The following is a 20,525-nucleotide window of genomic DNA, read 5'->3' on the forward strand; positions in this document are numbered from 1 at the left end:
TAAAACACTGACGCTATTATATTTCGCGTTCAAAAATATAATTTCCGAAACCTTGACACATAAACGCTGCGAAGCGAATTAAAAAATTAACATCTCAAAGTTCTTTCAACATTTACCTACTCTACTTATTTGATATCTTGATAACGTCGGATTTGTAGTCATTAATCACATTAAATTAAACTCTGAAATTATATCAATATTTAATACAACCAGTTGCGCCATGAATTGAAACAATTTGAAGTGAGGAAGAATAATAAAAGTACCTACTTAGGTATCCTAAACTCAGAGTTTTAGAATTATTAGAATAGAAGAAACTTTCTGCCCTATTACCTATCTGCTTCTCATTAACAGGCTATTTACAGATTGAACTTGAGAAATGCTCTTTTATTTCAGTCTTCAAACTTTCAGTACCCAACTCTTTAGCTATTTTAATGAGGGATGTTTAGCTTAAACTTCAACATTTAATCTTGAAGTTGGAGAAACTTCGTAAGTTCATCATGAAAGAGTCCTACACCCACTTTAGTGGCAGGGGTTGATAAACTTTCAACAGATTGTTTACTTTTAAAGACCTACGTAGATACTAGACTAAACTCTTTTCAGAGATAAGTATTTTAGGATCGAGTCTTGGAAGATTTTCTAAATGAAGATTAACCATTGTAGCATCTGCTAACGTAGTATATGAAACCAAAGCAATTAGAGATGATGTAATTTTCCATCAGTAATTTTGGTCTTTCCCAAGTTGTTTACGTCAAAATTCAACACAACACTGTAGTTAGTGGTTTAAATTAAATCATAATTATATCTTATAAAGACGTGTTTTGTCCACAGACCAAAGAACTCAATAGTGACAGACGACAACTGCTGCCTATGCAACTTCGCGGGCGTCAAGTATATGTCGAACCTGGCTGCCGATGATATTATCTTCGCTTCTTTCAACAATCGTGTCTTTGAAGTACGTACTCTATGGTCAACAGCTTTGTTGTTTTCACACCTTTCATTTTATAAAAGAACTATCGGCAAAGATTATCATACAATTTAGACTACATGAGCTGGTCATAGAAGTATCTTTTTGGACTTTAAAAGAAACTTGTCTAATCCTAATCACTAAAACATTTACTTATACCTACGTTTTTTTAAACATAGCTCAGAAAACCTCCGGGGCAGGTACATAAAAACACTACCCACTCAGCTTAATAAATCCCGCAGGAATTAAAAAAGGATAATTTTCTCAGTTGCTTCAGTGCAGAAACTATTTAGTTAATACCTTTGCCGTTTAAAAGTGATTTACTCAAAGTAATTAAATCCTACAGGTTTTAATTACTGCAATCTTAAATCTATATCTTCATATTTAAATAGATTACGTAATGCGAACCTCATTGGTGAGTTCCTAGAAGCAGCTAGTTTTAAAAATATCGCTGCTTATGTGTTTTGTGATTCACGATCTTGTACAGTCAGTCAGACATAAAGCGACATGCAATCATTGACGATGAGTCGACATTTCAAATACGGCGGTAGACCTTGGAGTCTCCTGGCAAATGCACCTAGTGTTTTGCATATACTTTTGTTTCTATATGCTTTTTTTGCTATAAAATATTGCCCAAGCTAGTAATCTTAGCGCTTTTTTGGTAAGGCCAAGTCTGACGGCGGAAGGAGTTTACATATTAATAAAAATTTCCATATAAAGGCTTTTAGGAAGTCTAGGTTTAGAAATATGCTGTTTGTATTGTTATCCTGTATTATAAAACTAACTTGATTGCCTTCATCTAAATCGCATAGTTAAATAAACAGTTTAGCTATTACCTACTCATAGGGTTTTTGTACTTACAACTACACCTTTTCTTATAGCTACCGTTCTGCGTGATAGCGGACCACGAGAGAGAAAGCATAGTGGTAGCTGTGAGGGGTTCCATCTCACTGAGGGACATCTTCACGGACTTCACTGCTGGCTCAGAGCGGTTCGAAGCTGAGGGTAAGTTTAATATCGAAATATTCGATTAAGTTAAAAGAAAAAATCTTAAAGACCGGGTCTGCTGGCGTGGCGTTTCGCCTTTAAGTTTTACGTCCATGATTAATCTGTATCTTGATGATTTATTTTTACTATGACGCAGACCTGTAACTCGGCGGTACTATACTAATACTATACTACTTATAGTGATTACCTACCAGCGAAAATTCCCTTCTTGTATTCCACATTCACAGAGGATCTTTATATTATTTCAATAGGTCTGCCAGAAGACACAGCAGCTCACAAGGGCATGTCGATGGGCGCCGCGAAGATGTTGAAACGCTTGCTGCCCGTACTCGACCGTGCATTCTCGCAATTCCCTCACTACGACCTCGTACTCACTGGTCAGTACTATACATAAGTAATTAAACATTTAAAAGAAAAGTTTCATAACTTACTTTTGTATGTCGCACATACCGATTTGACTTTGAACTTGTTTTGGATTCAATATCAAAGTTTCTTGCATTTTTGTGTTTCCAGGTCACAGTCTCGGTGCAGGAGTAGCAGTATTAGTAGCTTTAAAACTAAGGCCGAGGTATCCGCACCTCAAAGTATTCGCATTTTCAACGCCAGGTGAATACCGCTCAAAATACTTTTACCAAAATTGCAGACATTAATTAATGACCACATGTTTTATGACCACAATTTATATACCCTAACGATTCCCAAATGTAGCCATAAAACCATAATAATACTAATTATACAGGTGTTCCAAATACTCGTTCATTTTCATTCGTTTTAAGAGCCAACTGTGGCCATAATTAATTACCCTGAATAACACAGCAGAATAAAATCATTTGTTCAACCCTTCCTCTGCTTGCATCTCATTTTCCTAGAAGCTGAAATATATGGGTGCTCGAGTTTAGAGGAATATTTTGATCCCGTTTAAATCCCTTCCACGCTTGTTGTCTTAAAATATTAAGAGCTTAGGTTATTTGCGGTTTCAGGTGGCTGGAAACTGTTTTTTTTAATAAATTAAATTATTAGCTTAGTTATGTGTATCTACTTGATTTTTTAAATAAATGGGATGTTTTCAGCGGGTCTAATAAGCCGGGAGGCGGCGCGGTTCACCGAATCATTCGTGATGACGGTGGGAGTCGGTGACGACTTGGTGATGAGACTCTCCGTGCACAGCATCGAGAACCTCAGGACCAAGATCATACAGACCATTCATGCCACCAAATTGCCTAAGGTAAATATTCGGAAAACCTTTGTAAAGTTGATAGATATTTTCATCGAGAAGGACCTTATTCATTGAAAATAGATGGAATGGAAATGATGAAAATTCTCATGTGTTTTTTTTTTAAATAAAATGTAACATTTTAATTAGGTCGTAGGAGATAGGAACAAACGCTTAGAAGTTCTTCTACTGGTCTTGAAATCAAATATTCTTGACTTAGAATCTATCATTTTACCACACGAACCTTTTCTCTTTCAGTACCGGATAATGCTGAACGGCTTCGGCTACGCGTTGTTCGGCGTCCCCGCGCGGGACCTGGAGTCCACATGGCGGCGACCCGAACAGCTAGAAGCCCAGCATTCAGACGACTCCGCCGACGCGCTACTGGTCCATAGCGTGTCCACAGTGAGTGCTGTCAGTTACCATCTTTATACTAGCGTGTGCGCTTCTGTGAGCTTTGGGCTTTATTCGTATAGCGGTAAGGCTTATTTTTCCATTTTTTGTTTTCATCATATACAACCTTAGCCTTAGGGGTTCATACGAAGAACTATAAGGGTCTACATGTTTATGAGGTAATTCAATGTTAAAAATAAAAACTGTTTTCACTTACCGGTAGGCTTAGCTAATAATAGTACAAATATCTGCATTCTTCGAAGGAAAAAGTTCTTACCAAAAAAGTGTGTATGTAACTTCATGTATGTCTCAGGTACGAGTTTTCCTTAAAATATAATAAAACTTGACACCTCACAAATGATTTCTTTTATAAAAACTATTGAAAATATACCTATTAAAATTTGTTTTCGTACTAGGGATAGTTAATCAATCATATTGTAAATGTAACTATCTACCCTTTGAACAATCGCTTTAGCCCAAATCATTTTTAATATTATCATGTTTATTATAGTTTGCAATTGTGTCGTGATTAAATTTTTGGTTGTGGAGTAACATAATTTTGTTTGCTTTAAAGTTTTATGTGACTTTGTGTTTTGTGTGTGTTAATTTATAACATAACTAAAATAAGTATTTAACCTCTCTCCTTAAGCTTGTTTATAAAATATGTAATTACTTAAATTTTTCAATTCTAATAGTTAACAATTATTTAAATATTTTATATAGGTGCTGTACAATTTGCATACGTTGATCTTTTCCAAGTATTAAAAACTAAGCAGATTTAAGCATACAGTATTGCAATACCCTAAGTCCTCAAATATGTAGGTAGGTAGGTATATCATTTTTTTTATTCTACTCAGGTTTGTAATAGTGACAAAGCATTATAAAACGTAACCTTATTTGTGCTTTACAGGTCCAATGGCCACTTCCAAAAATATCTCTATATTAATAAATTAAATAATCGTATGTTTATAGGAAGCAGCGTTAGTTTCGCGTGACGTGTTCGCGAGGCGGTTCTCTTCAGCGAGGCTCTTCACTCCGGGCCGGATACTGCACATCGTGCGACGCAAGCGCATGGGAATCGAAAAGTAAGAGAATTCTGTTATTTCAACTGTAAAAACAGAATTTATTCAATGTAAATAGTAGTCGTAATGTAGTTTAAATATTGAAGAATAGATGTCTAAATAAAAATATTCATGAAATACCCCGATCATCCCACACTAAAGTGTGTACACGCTATAGTGTCTCGCTTTGTAAATTACACAATAGATTTTACATCATTGTCTAATTTGTTTGCTAACATTCTAACTATGTCTGACCAAAGTGATGAAGGAGGAGAAGAGAGGTAATGCAATACTTTATTTAATTCTTAATAACAGTATACTTAGTACATTAAACATCAGACAGCAAATCTGAAACGAAAATAAACAACCCAAACAACTTTGCTCATCAATATTGATAGTTTGAAAGTGTTCTTCTAATTTTGACTACAAAATCCAATTTACCCGTTCACAGGAAAGTGCGCACAACCGAGCCCACGTACGAGATGAGGTGGGCGTGTCCCGAGGACTTCATGGAGCTACAAGTAATGCCTCGTATGTTACTCGACCATCTACCTGAGAACGTTCATCGCACTATTCGCACGGTACTAGACGAAAGGCATCGCTACAGACTTACGCATACCGTGTAGACTGGACACTACGTACCTAGGTACTAAAGTAGATAGAACTTAGAACTGCAATTGTGACAAACGGTTAACCGTGCTTTTGTGAAAAAGATCTGACTAGGAAAAAGTGATTCGATATTGAAACTGATGACGCAAGATTTCATAGAGCTACAAAAGTGATAGACCTGGCGTTTCAAGGTCTGTCAACTGTGACAAAGATATCAATTTTAAACTAAGAAATAATGGAACAAATTATAAGATAAATACGATGATGCGTAATCTGGTCTTGCATTCCCTGACCAGATAGTGGTTTTTCTTCTGACTTTGAGAAGATAGCAGCAGCTTCATAGAGAGCAAAGATGCTTTTATTTAGTAGGTATTTTGGAACGAAACTTGCCAATGCTATTTGCCTTTTTATATATTTACTTTTTGTTTTTCGATGTCAATTTAATTTTATGGGCAAGTTCGAGATCATTCGGAGAAATACATAATCATGAGTTAAAGATCTATATATAAATCAAACATACTCGATTAAAATATCAAAACAATAATACTGATATTATTGATAAAAATACATAAGGCTACTTCAAAAAAAATGCCAACTATGACACTATTTCAGAAAATCTTTTTTTACTTTTTGTTTTAATTTTTCTGATCTATATTACATGACAATGTGATTTTATTTAATTGTTCCTAAGCCTAACGTGACTCAGATGCCTATCTCTACGAATCTTTTGTACATATGTACCTTAAATTACTCAGAATTTCAATTTAATTGATATTGAACAAATTGACAGAACCAGTGTCAAAATTAACTTGTAGTTTAGTTTAAGAACCTGTGAGAAGACTGTGATGATGTTAGTGTGAACATTAAAGTTTAAGCTATGATTGTGTATGTATGCAGTGCCGCATCGGTAGATATAGTATATTATTTTGTACATAAATTAGTGTAAGTGTATATGTATTTTTTTATGTTTTTGAGATGCGTAGCTCTGGCGTATTTAGAGTATGAGACCGCAGATGGGAAATTGCCAAACGCATTTTATTCATATTTTTCAATTTTTTTTTATATATAGAAATCTAGTGGATATCTGATGTATGTTTTGTTCTAGCAATGGGTGAAATTAATTGACCCATTGCGGTCGGAAGGTATGCCAGAGCTCTTAGGAAACTAAACCTCGTCCCAATGTATAACATATCAACGTTGAAAACGTTCTTCTTCAAATCTTTATTTTCTTCACTTATTTCCTTTCAATGTGCTTCAGATACTCACGCAAGAAATTAATTTGCTCAAAACACAAGCAATTTTATATTTTCAAATTATCTTTAGACATTCTTTTGTTGTATAAATTCTACTGCCAATGTGTAAGACAAATCATCTTATCATGTAGGATTATTATTATTCAAATCGCTACTCATTTGTTTTATTGACTTTACATTTTGGGCGATATGTGGTTCAGCTAAAAATAAGCAATCTGGTAATAGATGAAAAAATCTTCTTTAAATGTTAAATTAAAAAATACGTTTGCTATAAACGACGTAGATATAAAATCCCCTATGACTGTCTCCCCTTCTTACTATAAAATTGTATATCGATAATTTAGACTTGCAAAGCTACCACTAAGTACAATAATTAGACCCTAGAGTAGCATACAACGTTACCGAAGTCAATTATGTAATAAATTATCTACATTGCATAATAGTTACATATAATATAAGTACATTTAAGTAATAAATTATTTTCGTCGCTTACACCAATGTTCGAACACCAGGTAACCTAGGAAATATTTGTAAAGATGTATTTTTGTAAACTTAGGGTGTGTAAAAAATATGGTTTATTTAGCTGACAGCTAAAATACCTACTGTTGTATACCTAAATATTGTTGCAACGTTAATAATCATTTGTTACGTGTGTACAAAATAAATATGAATGTTTGTATAAAGTTTGTTGCATTTTTGTAATATCAAATTGATTTTAGTAAAAATAAATTTTGTCTATATTTTTTCAAGTTTATGAAAATGCATCTACATTGATTAAAATTCGTAGGCCTCAAGTATTAATTATATCTGTTGTTGTAGGGTCCTACATTTATTCAATTAAAGAGTCTACCGTTTTAAATATTTCTTGTAAATACAAACCTGAACCTCGGGAACAAAATTATTGTGACTTGATAAAAATATACTCTGACTACACTTTTAGGTGATATTTTTTGTAAATAATGGCATTTACTTCGAATAATTTACATTCCAATTTTTGTATTATGTAGTAGTCCTCAGTCCGTCACCGGAATCGATAAATCGTATCGATTAATCGTTAATCGATACATCGTACAGACGTGCGCAGGAGTCTTCACAGATTAACGTGCGTCACCAATGTTGTCATCTCACATTGAATATGGTAGCTAACGATGTGATTTTTTTGATATGTTCTTGTTTGGGCTACATTATAAATAATTATGAAAAATGAATTCATAAGTTTGATTCGCATGAAAATTGGAACTTCGGTAAATATTACTGCAAATTGTTATTAAAAAATGGAAAATTAAATTAATGACGCGTCTTAAATTACTAGACCAAGAGATTATTAGGCAGCCTCAAAATCATTAGGAAATCAAAATTCAACGGCCCGTTATGGTTTTCATTAAATAGTAAATAATTTAATATTATAAATAAAATATATAATAATGTTACAATACGACAATCTCAAACACTATGTGACAAGTTGTTAGTAGATATAAATATTTTAATATTTACTTCAGTATGTTTGTATATAATGTTGTTTTAGCGTTCAGTACCGTTGATATGTTACTTAATTCTTCTATACTTTGTATTTTTATAGTTTACACAAATTGGTACTGAATCGCGTGTATGTTCAAGTATTAGAAGGACTGAGGTTCTTTTCACTTGTACCCTAAATTAGGGCTTTATAATCTCTTTCACCGTATGTAATAGAGTATAGCCAATGTCTTGTGTTGGGTTTTGTTTTAATTTATAAATAAAATCTATTTTAAGTATGATATCTTTTTATTACCCATTTCGTATTTATCGATATAATATTTAGATATTACAGTGTCAAATACTAACGTGATAAGCTATAGAAAAAATGTTGTCTTAAAAAAAGCGAGAGAGGTCTTACTTAAAATCTATAAAGCATGCACTTTTAAGCTGAACTATGAATACAAGTGATATCATGGTGGGCAATATAATTGTTATTTCATATTTTATATATTAAAGTAACAAATAAGCATTACAATATTTATTACACATTTTAAACACGATACAAAAATACACTTAAATTCATCAGTCGAGTCAAACAATTATCACAGCGATCGATTTAAATTACATTTCTTTCAATAAACTTTAAAATGAAGTATAACAGATAAAAAATACGCATTTAAGCATTTTATTAATGATATTTGGTATAATATTTGATTCTTAGTTCTAGTTACAAATGAGCATTATACATACAGTTGAGATCTTTATGTCTCGGGGTACATCACTTGAGTTTATATCATCTGCAAAGGTTGCGTAGCTCTGTCATGGCCGCTTGAGATACAGTCGTTTTATTTCTCTCCATTTTATATCTGAAAAATATATTAATAACATAACTACTGGAAAAAAACCTATCTCGCAAGCGGCTTCGTACCAATTTCGGTAAAACTTGGTTCGGAGGCAGAGAAAACTCTAGATATGTCTTAAACTAAATCTAAATACTTATAACAGTCAGGCCGCTCATAAAACTGCGAAAAACAGCTTGATTATTACAACATTTATTAAGTATAGGTACAAATGAAATAGCACTGATTATTAACGCAATAAGGAAATCTTTGCAAACTTGCTAGTGACACTCCCACATTGGGAATAACTTTAGTTTAGTGGCACAAGCCCTTCCTCGAACGTGTCCCGTGCGTACCTACTCGCGCGGACCTTGGGAGCATGTTGTTATCATAAAATTATTAAATTATAAAAGACCTAAAATTCCAATAATGAACTCCTTACCTATTCAAGAAGTCATGCGCCACATCTGGTCGGTAGGTGGCCATATCCCGCAGGTAAGCCTGGTCGTTGGTCAACGCACGGCGGTACGCCAGCTCGCGCCACGCCTCGCCGCCGCGACCAGCCAGCAATACCAGACCTTCCATGAAACTGGGGAAACAAATGTTCAGAGTTATAGGCACAGGATGGCTAGGCAGTACAACAACATCTTCGATTATCTGTAGATTTTTAGAACCTATACATCCGTTAATTTGCGATTAGTGACTGAATATTTAACTCCAATAATCTCCATATAAATTATGCCTATCAAATTTCAATCTCTCAAATCCACCCTAAAATAGGCTTTTTCTAAATTATTCTAAATAGGTTGGATGGTTTGGACCTTTTTCGCTTGAAGAACCACTAGTGAACAAACAGATCTTATTTTTGCGTACAATACCGTTTTTCACAAGAGAAAGAACATGTTTCGAGAGGAGACTGAAGAGTTTGTGTCATACAATTTTTAATGGATTCATCAAGAACACATCACTAAAACTTAAAACGAAAGTACACTCACCTCAAATATTCACTCACAAGCCTATACATCTGCTCAGTACTCCTATTCAATATAAGCCTCGTTGGCGAAGCATTTAACAACGATATTTGCAACGCTATCTGTTGCGCAAGCGCCGCCATTTCCCCCGCGATGCCGGTACATCCGCCCTGTAGGTACAATTCTGCCGCATCCGTGCAGTGGATCAAAGCTGTGTCGAGCAGCGAGCGAGTTGGCACGTTGTCGTGTATTTGGAGCCAGGTCGGCGGTTGGAATGGTTTTTTGGATGTCGCCTGTAATGGTAAAAAAATTGGTTGAATTATATGGGAAAGGGACTTATCCATGTGGTAGAATGCCTTTTCGTAAAATCCACAAATCTCACCAAAGATATGAAAATTCTGACAATACTTGTTATATGATCAAAGTCAGAAATGAAAATGAAATTTTAGAAAAGCAAGAAGGTATCTGTAACGGAACACACAGGCGCCTAGAATTTTGGGCTCTGAGGTGATAATCGCTTTTCATAAAGTTTTCGTTTTGACTTGAAATAGATAATATTATGATGATGATTACTAAAACTTTACAAACCTTTGCAGAATCCAGCGCCATTTTCTCCAAATCATCTATCAGATTCATAGCCTGTTTTCTCTTAACACTGGCCGCTTCCGCGTACATGTTGAAATGCAAAGCCACCATAATGTACGTGTCTGTATCTCCCGGACAGTGAGTCTTGAGGAAATCTAGAAGTCCTTGTTTGAACTCAGCTATCTTGTCCACTTGTTGGCCTAGCATGTAGTCGAATTGACCGAGGAGGAACTCGAATTGATGGTTGTCGCGTAACGCCTGGAATTAAAACCTGTCTAGGTTAACCGAAGAATTGTCAGATGATGTGAACTCTTCTTTAAAAGAAGTTAGAAATAAGAAAGTTATATTTACGGCATGATATTTAGCGCAAATGAAATATTAGAACCTAGAACTGCTGCATAAAACGTGAGTTGTTTTGTTTAAACTTCGAGAAATGTCGCAATTTCAAGTCATGTCCATTAATTAAAAAAATTACCCTGTTATACGTCATTTATGCAAACGATGGCACATCAACCTACCACTTTCAAATTTAAAAAATAAATTTTCAATCTTATAACAATAGTGGAAAGTTAATGCTTGATTCTGTGAATGTCTGTAGAAATATTATGGTTTAAATCACAATCACCTTATATAAATAAAACTTATAATAATTTCTCACCTGAAACACATAAGCACACTCGGTGTACCTCGCTAACCCAGTTAACAGCCGCACCATGAGTCTCCACGACCTCGCAGCCAGCAGCCGCGCCGTCAGCGCCTGCGCGGATCGCAGCGTGGTGGCCACGCCTTCTGTGTCGCAGGCGCAGGCAAAACACTCGTGTGCCACTACTAGGAGCTCGAGGCAGATTATGTTTACCTGGGAAGTGACAATGTGAAAAATTTTGTTGGAAATTGGGGGCCTATGTGAAATAAAAAGATTTTGATTTTGATTTTTGATTTTGATTTTGGGACAATTGAATTGAAAGTATTTATTTCAGGCTAAGCACACAGTAATGACATATACAAGTCCATATTATTTTAGTAGATAAATGTCAGTTTTGAATTATTTTATATTTATCGTATTTTATAAAATTGAGCAAATGTGGTCATTAACGCTCAATCCTTCTCCTTGAGTGGATCATGTGGTCTACAGTGGGAAGGTAAAAATTAAAGGCTGATGATAAATAAGACATTAGAATAGGACGTTTTGGAACACCGCGTGTCTATTTCTTGATATTTACTAGCTACGCAGAGTTTTTATCTACACCATATAGTATTACTTAATATCGCATATGTACCTGTTTCGTCGACAACTTCGCTCCTTTAGTAATCTTCCTAATATTAGACTTGACTTCATAGCGAATATGGACATTATTCTTATTGATCACATCGAACAAGTTCCTTCTACAATCCCTGGACATTTTATTACTGTACACAGTATACACGGTAGATACCGAATACACAGATTCAGTTTCAGCTGAAAGTATTGTTCCTTCTTCAGTCAACACTGATTCTGCCTCATCACCTTCTACGTTCTGATATTCTTCGTCTATCAAAGTTTCAACGTCTAACCGGCTGTCATCAAAAGTATTGTCAGGTGGTTTGGAAGTTCCAGTACATTTGTATATCTTCTGAAAGGCCATAAGGTGGTCTAGAATCAGTTTGCCGATGTGACTGCAAGCGTCCGGTCGCATGTTGAGGAACATTTCTATGTCCGCGTTTAAAGCGTAACCCCATAGAGTATATTGGAAGTGCTCTTTTTGTCTAAATGCTGAGGTTTTTACTAGATGGGGAGATATGATAGCTGCTACTATTTCTTTGCAGAGATATTCAGCGACCTGAAAAGTTTAATATAGTTTATAGTTAGTCACTATCACTAACTAAATAATACTCTTATGTTGTTGTAACTTCTTACCTGCTTCGAAGGAATGTTAAAGGTTTTGAACACAAGATTAGCAAGAGACATCCTGGCTCTACCACTCACAAGGTTGATAAAATCAACAGCGCGGTTCTGATATTTTAACACTGATGTGTAGTCCCACCCGATTTGAAGTGCTATGCGAAAGTAGCTGGCTACCTGGAGAGGAAACATCGAAAAAGTTAAAAAGGAGGTTTTATTTCCCTGAAAAAAAAAAAATATTTGTTTTTTTGTAAGTAGGTATTACCTGTTTGGCAACAGTAAGTCCACTTCTGACGGCTAGAGCGTCGAGGGCAGACAACCGGTCGGCTTCCTCGCGTGCCGCCAAATGAGCGCTCTCTGGCACATTCTCTTGTTTTTCTCCTTGTATCACCACCAGCTCCTCGAAACTTGCATCTGATATACCTGATACTGAAAATAAACTTACTTAAAATCTGCTGAAATCTTTGGATATGTTAAGCGCTGAATTTATATTTACTATATGCGATATAATACAGATGCCAGCACATGAAGCTACTCCAATCGGTATTGTTTTTCAATCAACATTGAATCTTAAGCTTCTTATCTATAAAGTTGAAAATCTATTTAGGGATTTGAAAGATGGTAGTAGCTAGATGAGCTGGCGTTGGTACTACAGAACAACTTACTTGACAGTTTATTTTGCAAAACCGGGGACGATATCACGAGTCTCAACTCTTGCGGTAACTCATACGGTGAACAAGTTCCCTCAGCCAGCTTCAAGCAAGTCCTGACAATTTGCACGGGACACGCTGGAGGCCTGTACCTATATTCCGGTGGATTCTTAAACAACGCTGATAACCGAAATGCATCAACCAAGAGTTTTAGTTCAAGCAGCTGGTTCATAACACGCCTCCAATTGTCGATAGCTTCAGGCTCCTCTAAAATAACCACGTTTTCTATATTACTGACATCCGATTCAATTTCTATTTCATCTAGTCTCAAAGAAAACGGTTTCTCAGCGTTGGCCATGCCAATCTTTTTGGAGATATTCGCGTCTTTCTGTCCATTGATTATGAAATGCAAAGTACTTTGGTAACTGTTTAGGAATATGCTGTTTTGGGACTCGCTTTTGAAGTATGCGTCCCACATTAGGTGTTCGATCTCTTCCCGCCTTCTTCCGTATTCCAAATTTTCTTCGAACCAGTTCATAATGATTCTGTACGAATAGAACTTTTGTGTCGTATCTGAGATGTTGTTTACGTGGGACACAAGAAAATCTGTAGCGTCTTTAAATGTCACGGCAGCTTTTTTGAAGGCCTCGCTACACTCCGCTATGAAGAGAGTTATAGCTTTATCATCAAGCATTTCTTCTTTTTCGAGAAGGTTTTCATACTTATGGGTCCATTCTGCTATTAAAATCCCATTGACAGGCACTCCAGAAAGCTTAGCAATTTTCAAAGCCACGTCATAATTTCTGTTCGCTGTGTACATTTGAACACATTCTTCTAAATATTGTTGGGAGTCATCTTGCAGCATTTTGGATATATTAACCGCTAATGAAGTCTCCATAGATATTTTTAGTATTTCGTATAACGTTGAAAAGTTTGGCGTAGGTACTGAAATAAGACATACTTATGATATTTTTATCCTCTAATAAATAATGTTATATACAAGAACCATAGTCAACTTACCAGTGAATCCCTTTTCGAACTGATTAACAGCCAAGCACTTGAGGAATTCTCTTTGATGGAAAGCGCTATCGAAGTTATGGCTCAGTGCAATCTTGACCAGGGATACAGAAACTTTTTGGAGGGCGTCCTTAGACAGTTGCCAGGGTGCCCCACTGCCGCCAACACTGTATTTGCGTTGAGCATGTTGTAGGAAACGAGTCAGCAACTTTGTGGTCTCCCCGTCAAAGTAGTGGTGACGAATGCAGCGGTGGAGGAATGATGTGAATAAGGTAAGGGGACTTTCCTAAAAAGCGAAAACAAGGATTCAGTTAAAGTACGAACTTAAGTTTTTTTTTTCACTAAAACCAAAAAACATTTATTCAAAGTAGGTAAAACAGTACTCCGCCCCCAAAACACCCAGTCTTCACTACTTCCTATCATCATTTCTGGGAAGAAGAAGTGGCGCAACGCAATCTTAATACAAAATTACATTCACAATATACCTACTTGATACAAAAAGATGTCAAGGAGATATTAAGTTCACCTATAAGACGACTGTCGTTTTGAAATACATAGATACAAAACAATCTGGATCAGAAAAAAATAAAGCGAATTTATTTCTTAGTTCGACTTACCGGCATGAATATGACCATAGCTTCATGCAGCGTGGTAACATACCCCTCCAAGAGGCATAGTTCAGCCACTTTCTGGAACTGTTCGGCGGCCACGTGCTGTTGTGTCAACAACTGTTGCAGCACGTCTTGAGACCGGGAACTCGGAGACAAGGACGATAGAATCCATTGCAGCCATAATACGTCTACGGCGTTCGGCTAAAAATTTCAATTTCTTTGAGTAAAAGTTTAAATGTACCTAAATTTTCGTTTAGATAAAAAAAACTGTTGAATTGAGTACCTCCTCCTATTTTGAAATCGGTTAAAAAAATAAGGATGACTAAGATTTGATCAAGAATAACTTTCACACATGCCAAGTGTCACATCACAATGTCAGTTCCTCTAAGTAACTGGATAATATATCTCTAAAAACATCAGGACCTGTTTTTTTCGCAAATACTGGTACATACCTCATAACAACTCGCAATAAGAACGAGCAGGGGTTCCCTGCAGATATCAGCGGCCCTCAGCAAGGCGGCTGGCGGGTCCTCAGGCCCGTGACACGCGGCCGCCACCTCCCATAACTCGCGTCCCATGTACGCGCTGTTGGGGAACTCGAAGCTACCCCCCTGCGTCGGACTAGGACTCTGTATCAGAACAGAACCCTACGTACAGTGATATAAGTTTATAGAAAATTGAAAAAAGAAGACAAAATGGAATTTGATTAGTAAACACATGAATTTACAGGGAGTTACAAAAATGATCTATGGTTGCAAGGTTTTTCTATATGCATTCTTTTCCTTTGTACCTCTGACGTACCAAAATTTTAGATTAGCATATAAGATATACTTCGAAAGATTCAAGGACATTCTGGCGATGTATGTCATATGATGTCAAAAACTACTATCATTAGTATAGTGCTCAATAAGAAAATAATAATTATTTAAAGTGAGTAAGAAAATAATAATAAAAGTGGACTAACTATGTCTACGGAGTTCAGTCTCGATACACGTCGCTGCCCATTACTAGTCGGCACCTTATTTTCTTTTTCGGCACTATCATCCACGGTACGGTGCAGCATAATGTGTTTCAAATGTTCAGCATACGACTTCTTCTCGAATTCTTGCGACAACTGCAGCATCTGAGCCAAGGGATAACGGAAGACATCGCCAAAAAGCAGAAAGTTAAACCAGGAGTTGGTCTTAACAAACTCTCGTAATTGCAGTTCAGGCAACGGCAGTTTATGCAACGTAGCAAACTTCACCATGGTCTGGGATTCGTACAGAACCAACGACATATCCACTTTCCCATCCGCCTTCTGCTTCTCAGATATCCTGATCAGTGTTATTTCTTCCATGAACTGCAACATCTCTTTAGCAGCTTCGTCATTACTCTGTATCAGTTTTGACATGTATTCGTTTACTGTTTTATTTGCCTTTTCTTCAGAGTATCCTTTATATTCCATTAAGTGGTTCTTTATCATTTTAGCCGCCGAAATGTGTACTCTACATCTAGTAGGATTGCATCCTATCATTGCTATGAAGGACACTGTGCAAGCGGTCATGGCGCCGTCATGCCAGTACTGCAAGGCCAATGCATGGGCCTCACAACACGCGCTCTTTACACTTTTATCCTGTAAACGATTGTATGTCTGATACTGCTGCGACACAAACGCCTGACTTGCGTTACAAGGTCGGTACTGTTTCAAGTAATACACGTGGTTCAACTTGGCCACATAGCCATACTTCTTCATCAATTTCTCATCTGCAAAATCGGGCATCTCCATAGCTCTTTGGGATAAAGCCTTTATACTGGCAGCTTTAACATCTACGTCGCTTGATAAGAGACTTCCCAAGCTGCGTCTATCAGGCTTATCGTTAAGCAAGCTGTTTGTGTTTTGATTGACCAGTTGGAATTCAAATATTTTGGACACATCTAAACCACGGTAACCAGACAACAACTGATACACATTCACGTCTCTAGACTCATACGATTGATTGTCGTCTGTATATTTTTTGTAGACGTTATACAAATGAGGAAGCTTGTCCTTGTACATCATATTTGGCAGTTTAAAGTCTTTAAATTGTAAAAAGTCTTCTTTGGAGAAAATATCAAATAACTTTTTGGCATCCTCAAGTAGAATCATTCCTAGGACTAAATGTGGGTTAGAAGAAACATAGTCATCGATGTTTTCGTTAGCTATTTGAACGCACGTTTTATAAACTGGTAGCACATGGCTCTGTCTATCAGAAGTTTGTTCAATGCTTTTGAAGAGTAACCACAGTTCTATGCAATCTTTCGCCTCCTTTTCCACGTCTGACAAGTCCGTATCTAATATATTACCCTCCACACATAAGGTGAGTACTTTATATAACTTGTTCTTGACGCAATACTTAGCTAGCTCTACGTAGAAGTGCTGTCTACTGATAGTGGAACATGATTCAGTGAAGATGTCGTCAATGAGTTTCAAGTTCTGCGTGCGTGATAATCTCGATATAATTAGAAACAAGTTGTTTCGCTCGCTTTCATTCACAATACCGTACGAGCACAAAGTGTCGTAAATGCATAGTTGTGTGTAAGCAAAGCAATTACTTTTAGCGACATTTTCTACCATTTCGTTAGTGACGGGCCATTTGCGAAATATTTCGTCTAAGCTCTCTAGAACGTGTGTGTCAAAGCCTTTGGTGTCCACATTGAGTAACTTTTTAACAAATCCCTCGTTGTTGAAGAAGATGTAACGCGCGTTCATGTCTCGAACTACTTCCGAGGTCTGTACATTTATCCAGCGGACTAAGATCATCGCTTTGTTATTCACCACCAAATAGTTCCACATTTCTAATGTTCCTGAGAAGTCTAATAAGGAGAACTCTGAAACATAAACAATATGCTACATTGTAACATGTGTCACAAAGCAAACAAAATAGCAAAACATAACATTTTATATATTCTGACTCTTATATGTTGGCAATAAAGATCAAAATCGCATGTGCCTACATGACCCTAAATGAATCAGTTACAAGTTTACTATAAATTATAGTAATGTAATAGCAACAGTAAGAGATGAGTAATTTATTGATTTCAAATAATATTATCAGGCCAAATAAATAATGAACATTACCATTTATGAATTAATATATGCTTGTGTACTTGTCCAGTTATCATATAGCCTAGTTCCATTGAATGCATAGTAACTAGGTAAAAAGCAGTGATACAACAATGTTTTAGTTTCATATGGGATGTGCTAAGAAAGAAGGTATATGAAATAATGCATGAAAGTTAAAGATTTCAAATTAGAAAGCAAAGTATTATATTAGATGGTCTGTATAAAAAATCATTATATGGTCAAAAGGTTGGTGTTGTGGATATATGCCAGCTGATATAGATGTATGGAAGAAAATAATTCTGCCCTATTTACCCCTGCATATTTAGGAAAAGGGGGTTATGCAAAAAATATGGTTTTTATGCTGGGGTCATCTCTTCTATACAATATCTTATAAAAATATTTGTAAAGTATTATGATTTTGTAACTTACCAAAAGAATTAAAAAACAATGCCGTGGCAATTTTACTTTTCCATTCTGGAGGATACTTCTGAATCTTTTCAATAGTCAAAGCTTTGATTTCGCTCTCATTAACCACTATTCTGTCTTTCCCTGTTCCAAAGACTTTGTTTTGTTTGAATGTTCCATCAATCTCAAATGATTTCTCAAGATATCTTAGCAAGTTCCAATGTCTTTTGAAATCAAGCCATTTGTCTATGATCTCACTATTCATGTCTTTGGAAAGTTTCTCTAGATGCTCAACAATAAAGTCTCTGTATTCTATCTGAGCCGAGTCCTGGGCGAGTATCATTAGATGCAACTCAGGATTTATTTTGACTTTGTTCAGAACATGCAAAACTTTGAAGATCTGTTTTCTTAGGAGCAGTTGGACTGTCCAGGCTTTTACCTAAAACATTTTAATAAATATGTACAATTAGGTAAATTTACAAAGCAAGTTAGATGATTTTAAAAACATAGCATAAAATCATATATGTACATTATCATTACAAATGATAATAATTCAATAGGGAGTTATATCAAATTTCAACTTGTTTTGTGCCAAATATATTGTGAGCAGGTGTCTATTTCATTGTAACACAATTGTAAAGGTTATTCACCTCCGCCAGAAACCATTCTCTAGCAGTAGATTCATTCCATCCATTTTTCTCCTTGAGATACGTGATCGCCAGTTCAATATGAGTTCCTTTTGCAGCTGCCTCCCTGACCACATCTCTCGGAGACTTTTCTTTCCAACATACCCAAATAATTTTCTCATTTTGTGTTAAACCCTCCATATTTTAACACGACATTGATGCACGGGTGAGCTTGTTATTTGACAAAATACTCGAACAATGAACAACAATCTTTACACAAAACAAAAATATACCATGATTAAAACCATATTTTCACCAATAAATTTGAATTTTAATGCTTTAGCATTAAGGTTCAATTTTACATTGCCAAAAAACAATTATCAAAACCAACAACTTCAATTCAGCTGACAATGACAGTGACTTCCACTGGCACAGACCACGAAGAAAGCGACAGATACTAAAACAATGCGTTCCTATTTTTGAAAGGTTTAGGTACCCTGCGGGCTTACCAAAAAAGCTGTTACTGTTGACATCGTAATTTTCTTAAATAGATAATTTCATCATATTATGTACTTTCTTAACACCTCAGCTGGCTACGCTACGAATATTGTTCTTAACGACAATTAAACGACTCGTGTAATGAGTATGCCTATTAAAAAAATATATTTAATCGTAATGTTTTGGAGTAGTTGCTTAGCAACCTATTATAAAGTTTCAAGTTCTGAGATTTTGTTTCAATCTAAATTCCTTTGAAAGCAATTTCGCTAATATTATTCTACTGTTTGTAGATACAATAAAATTTACAATGGCAGAAGAATTGCAGAAGGTTCATTTATATTATGACGATATAAACAAAATTCGAGTGATTGAAACTAATGTCTTGAAAGAAACTGAGGATTTAAAGGAAACATGCAAGGACTATGACACAAGTTAGTAACAGAGTAGAGAGGTTCAGTTTTCTAATTGTAGACAGGTATTTGTGTTTAAATCTATAAAAATACACCCCTTGGAACCTTGAGTCCCTGCTCATTACAGACGCCTTTCAATAACGCTAATATTAGGAGCTCGAACCCTCAACGCTTCCGAACGCAATTACACAACATAGCCGTTTTCAGAGATTCAAGATTTTGGAAAAATAATCAACAGTTTACTGGAGGTTCTAAAGGAGCTTGGTGATAATGTCGAGAAGAAAAAAATGGCGGCTATTGGTTCTATGAACCTTTTAAAGTCTATTTCAAAAGAAAGGGAGGCGGAGCAAGCCAAACTACAAGTAAGTTGCCTTGGGAAGTTCCTAATATTTATTTTATTTTCTCCTGTATTCATGACTCGTTGACCTGGGTTGTTACATAAATAAATCTTACTCTACTACCCAGAAAAAATATTGATATCTTACTTAGGGCTTTATCACACTTACGGACTACGAGCGGTTAGGCTGCGGGGCGGAGCGGGTGCGCAACGGACACGCTGCAGCTGCACAATGAAAATGATGCGAATTCGCAACCTACCTACTAGTGTGACAAGGCCTTAAGGATGTAATCAAATTAATTCATAAAAAGCTTTACTATTATTTAATTTTCAGGCGGAGATAAACGATAAGACAATGATACTAGAACAGTTAGACAGCGAATACGACGCTCTTCAGATTCTTGAAGCCACACAAATGGAAACCATTGAGTACTTGACGCAAATAAGATAAAAGATATAATATCGTTGAACTTCTGATGTTGATTTTATCTACCCACTAAGTTCTTAATATTCTTCACTTTATTTTTGGTGAAATTCAATTTCAATTGAACCACAAACAAAATAAATAAAACTTATATACCTATTATAAACCTTTTTCCATAGTAATAGTAATTACGGGTTTCACGTTAAGAATACACACGGAGTTATAAATA

The 20,525-nt window shown here is 35.9% G+C and overlaps 3 protein-coding genes across 8 annotated transcripts in view; 2 read left to right on the top strand and 1 right to left on the bottom strand.

Moving 5' to 3' along the window:
* Inae (inactivation no afterpotential E) overlaps positions 1-8,255 on the top strand; it is a 100,397-nt gene extending 92,142 nt beyond the window's left edge. For 2 of the 5 annotated variants that reach the window (XM_064036361.1, XM_064036360.1), the window contains exons 7-15: positions 829-952; positions 1,846-1,969; positions 2,224-2,349; positions 2,486-2,578; positions 3,043-3,197; positions 3,444-3,599; positions 4,551-4,663; positions 4,900-4,920; positions 5,091-8,255. In XM_064036361.1, coding sequence (XP_063892431.1) covers positions 829-952; positions 1,846-1,969; positions 2,224-2,349; positions 2,486-2,578; positions 3,043-3,197; positions 3,444-3,599; positions 4,551-4,663; positions 4,900-4,920; positions 5,091-5,265 — 1,087 coding nt within the window. In that variant the 3' untranslated portion in view covers positions 5,266-8,255. The remainder of the gene's footprint in view (positions 1-828; positions 953-1,845; positions 1,970-2,223; positions 2,350-2,485; positions 2,579-3,042; positions 3,198-3,443; positions 3,600-4,550; positions 4,664-4,899; positions 4,921-5,090) is intronic. The other 3 variants (XM_064036362.1, XM_021325587.3, XM_021325588.3) reach the window with 3 other exon arrangements.
* On the bottom strand, positions 8,249-18,969 carry LOC110369938 (spatacsin). 2 transcript variants are annotated; one of them, XM_021325580.3, is made up of 15 exons: positions 18,652-18,969; positions 18,026-18,440; positions 15,476-17,361; positions 14,964-15,140; positions 14,518-14,712; positions 13,904-14,186; positions 12,899-13,828; positions 12,499-12,662; positions 12,249-12,410; positions 11,632-12,171; positions 11,013-11,210; positions 10,358-10,612; positions 9,794-10,062; positions 9,241-9,387; positions 8,249-8,825 (listed from the first exon to the last, which is right to left on the bottom strand). In XM_021325580.3, the coding sequence occupies exons 1-15, from the start codon at positions 18,826-18,828 to the stop codon at positions 8,753-8,755; spliced, it is 5,871 nt and encodes a 1,956-aa protein (XP_021181255.3). In that variant the 5' UTR covers positions 18,829-18,969; the 3' UTR covers positions 8,249-8,752. The 2 variants fall into 2 exon arrangements, with proteins under 2 accessions (XP_021181255.3, XP_021181254.3); XM_021325579.3 differs by having other exon boundaries at positions 14,964-15,158.
* Positions 18,970-19,319: 350 nt separating this feature from the next.
* Positions 19,320-20,451, top strand: LOC110369942 (intraflagellar transport protein 20 homolog). The gene is made up of 3 exons (XM_049839323.2): positions 19,320-19,556; positions 19,743-19,897; positions 20,207-20,451. Exons 1-3 carry the CDS (start codon positions 19,433-19,435, stop codon positions 20,321-20,323), a joined length of 396 nt encoding a protein of 131 aa, XP_049695280.1. The 5' UTR covers positions 19,320-19,432; the 3' UTR covers positions 20,324-20,451.
* Positions 20,452-20,525: the final 74 nt, after the last annotated feature.

Source organism: Helicoverpa armigera, chromosome 9 (assembly GCF_030705265.1).
Source record: "Helicoverpa armigera isolate CAAS_96S chromosome 9, ASM3070526v1, whole genome shotgun sequence".
In the NCBI taxonomy this organism is placed as follows: Eukaryota; Metazoa; Arthropoda; class Insecta; order Lepidoptera; family Noctuidae; genus Helicoverpa; species Helicoverpa armigera.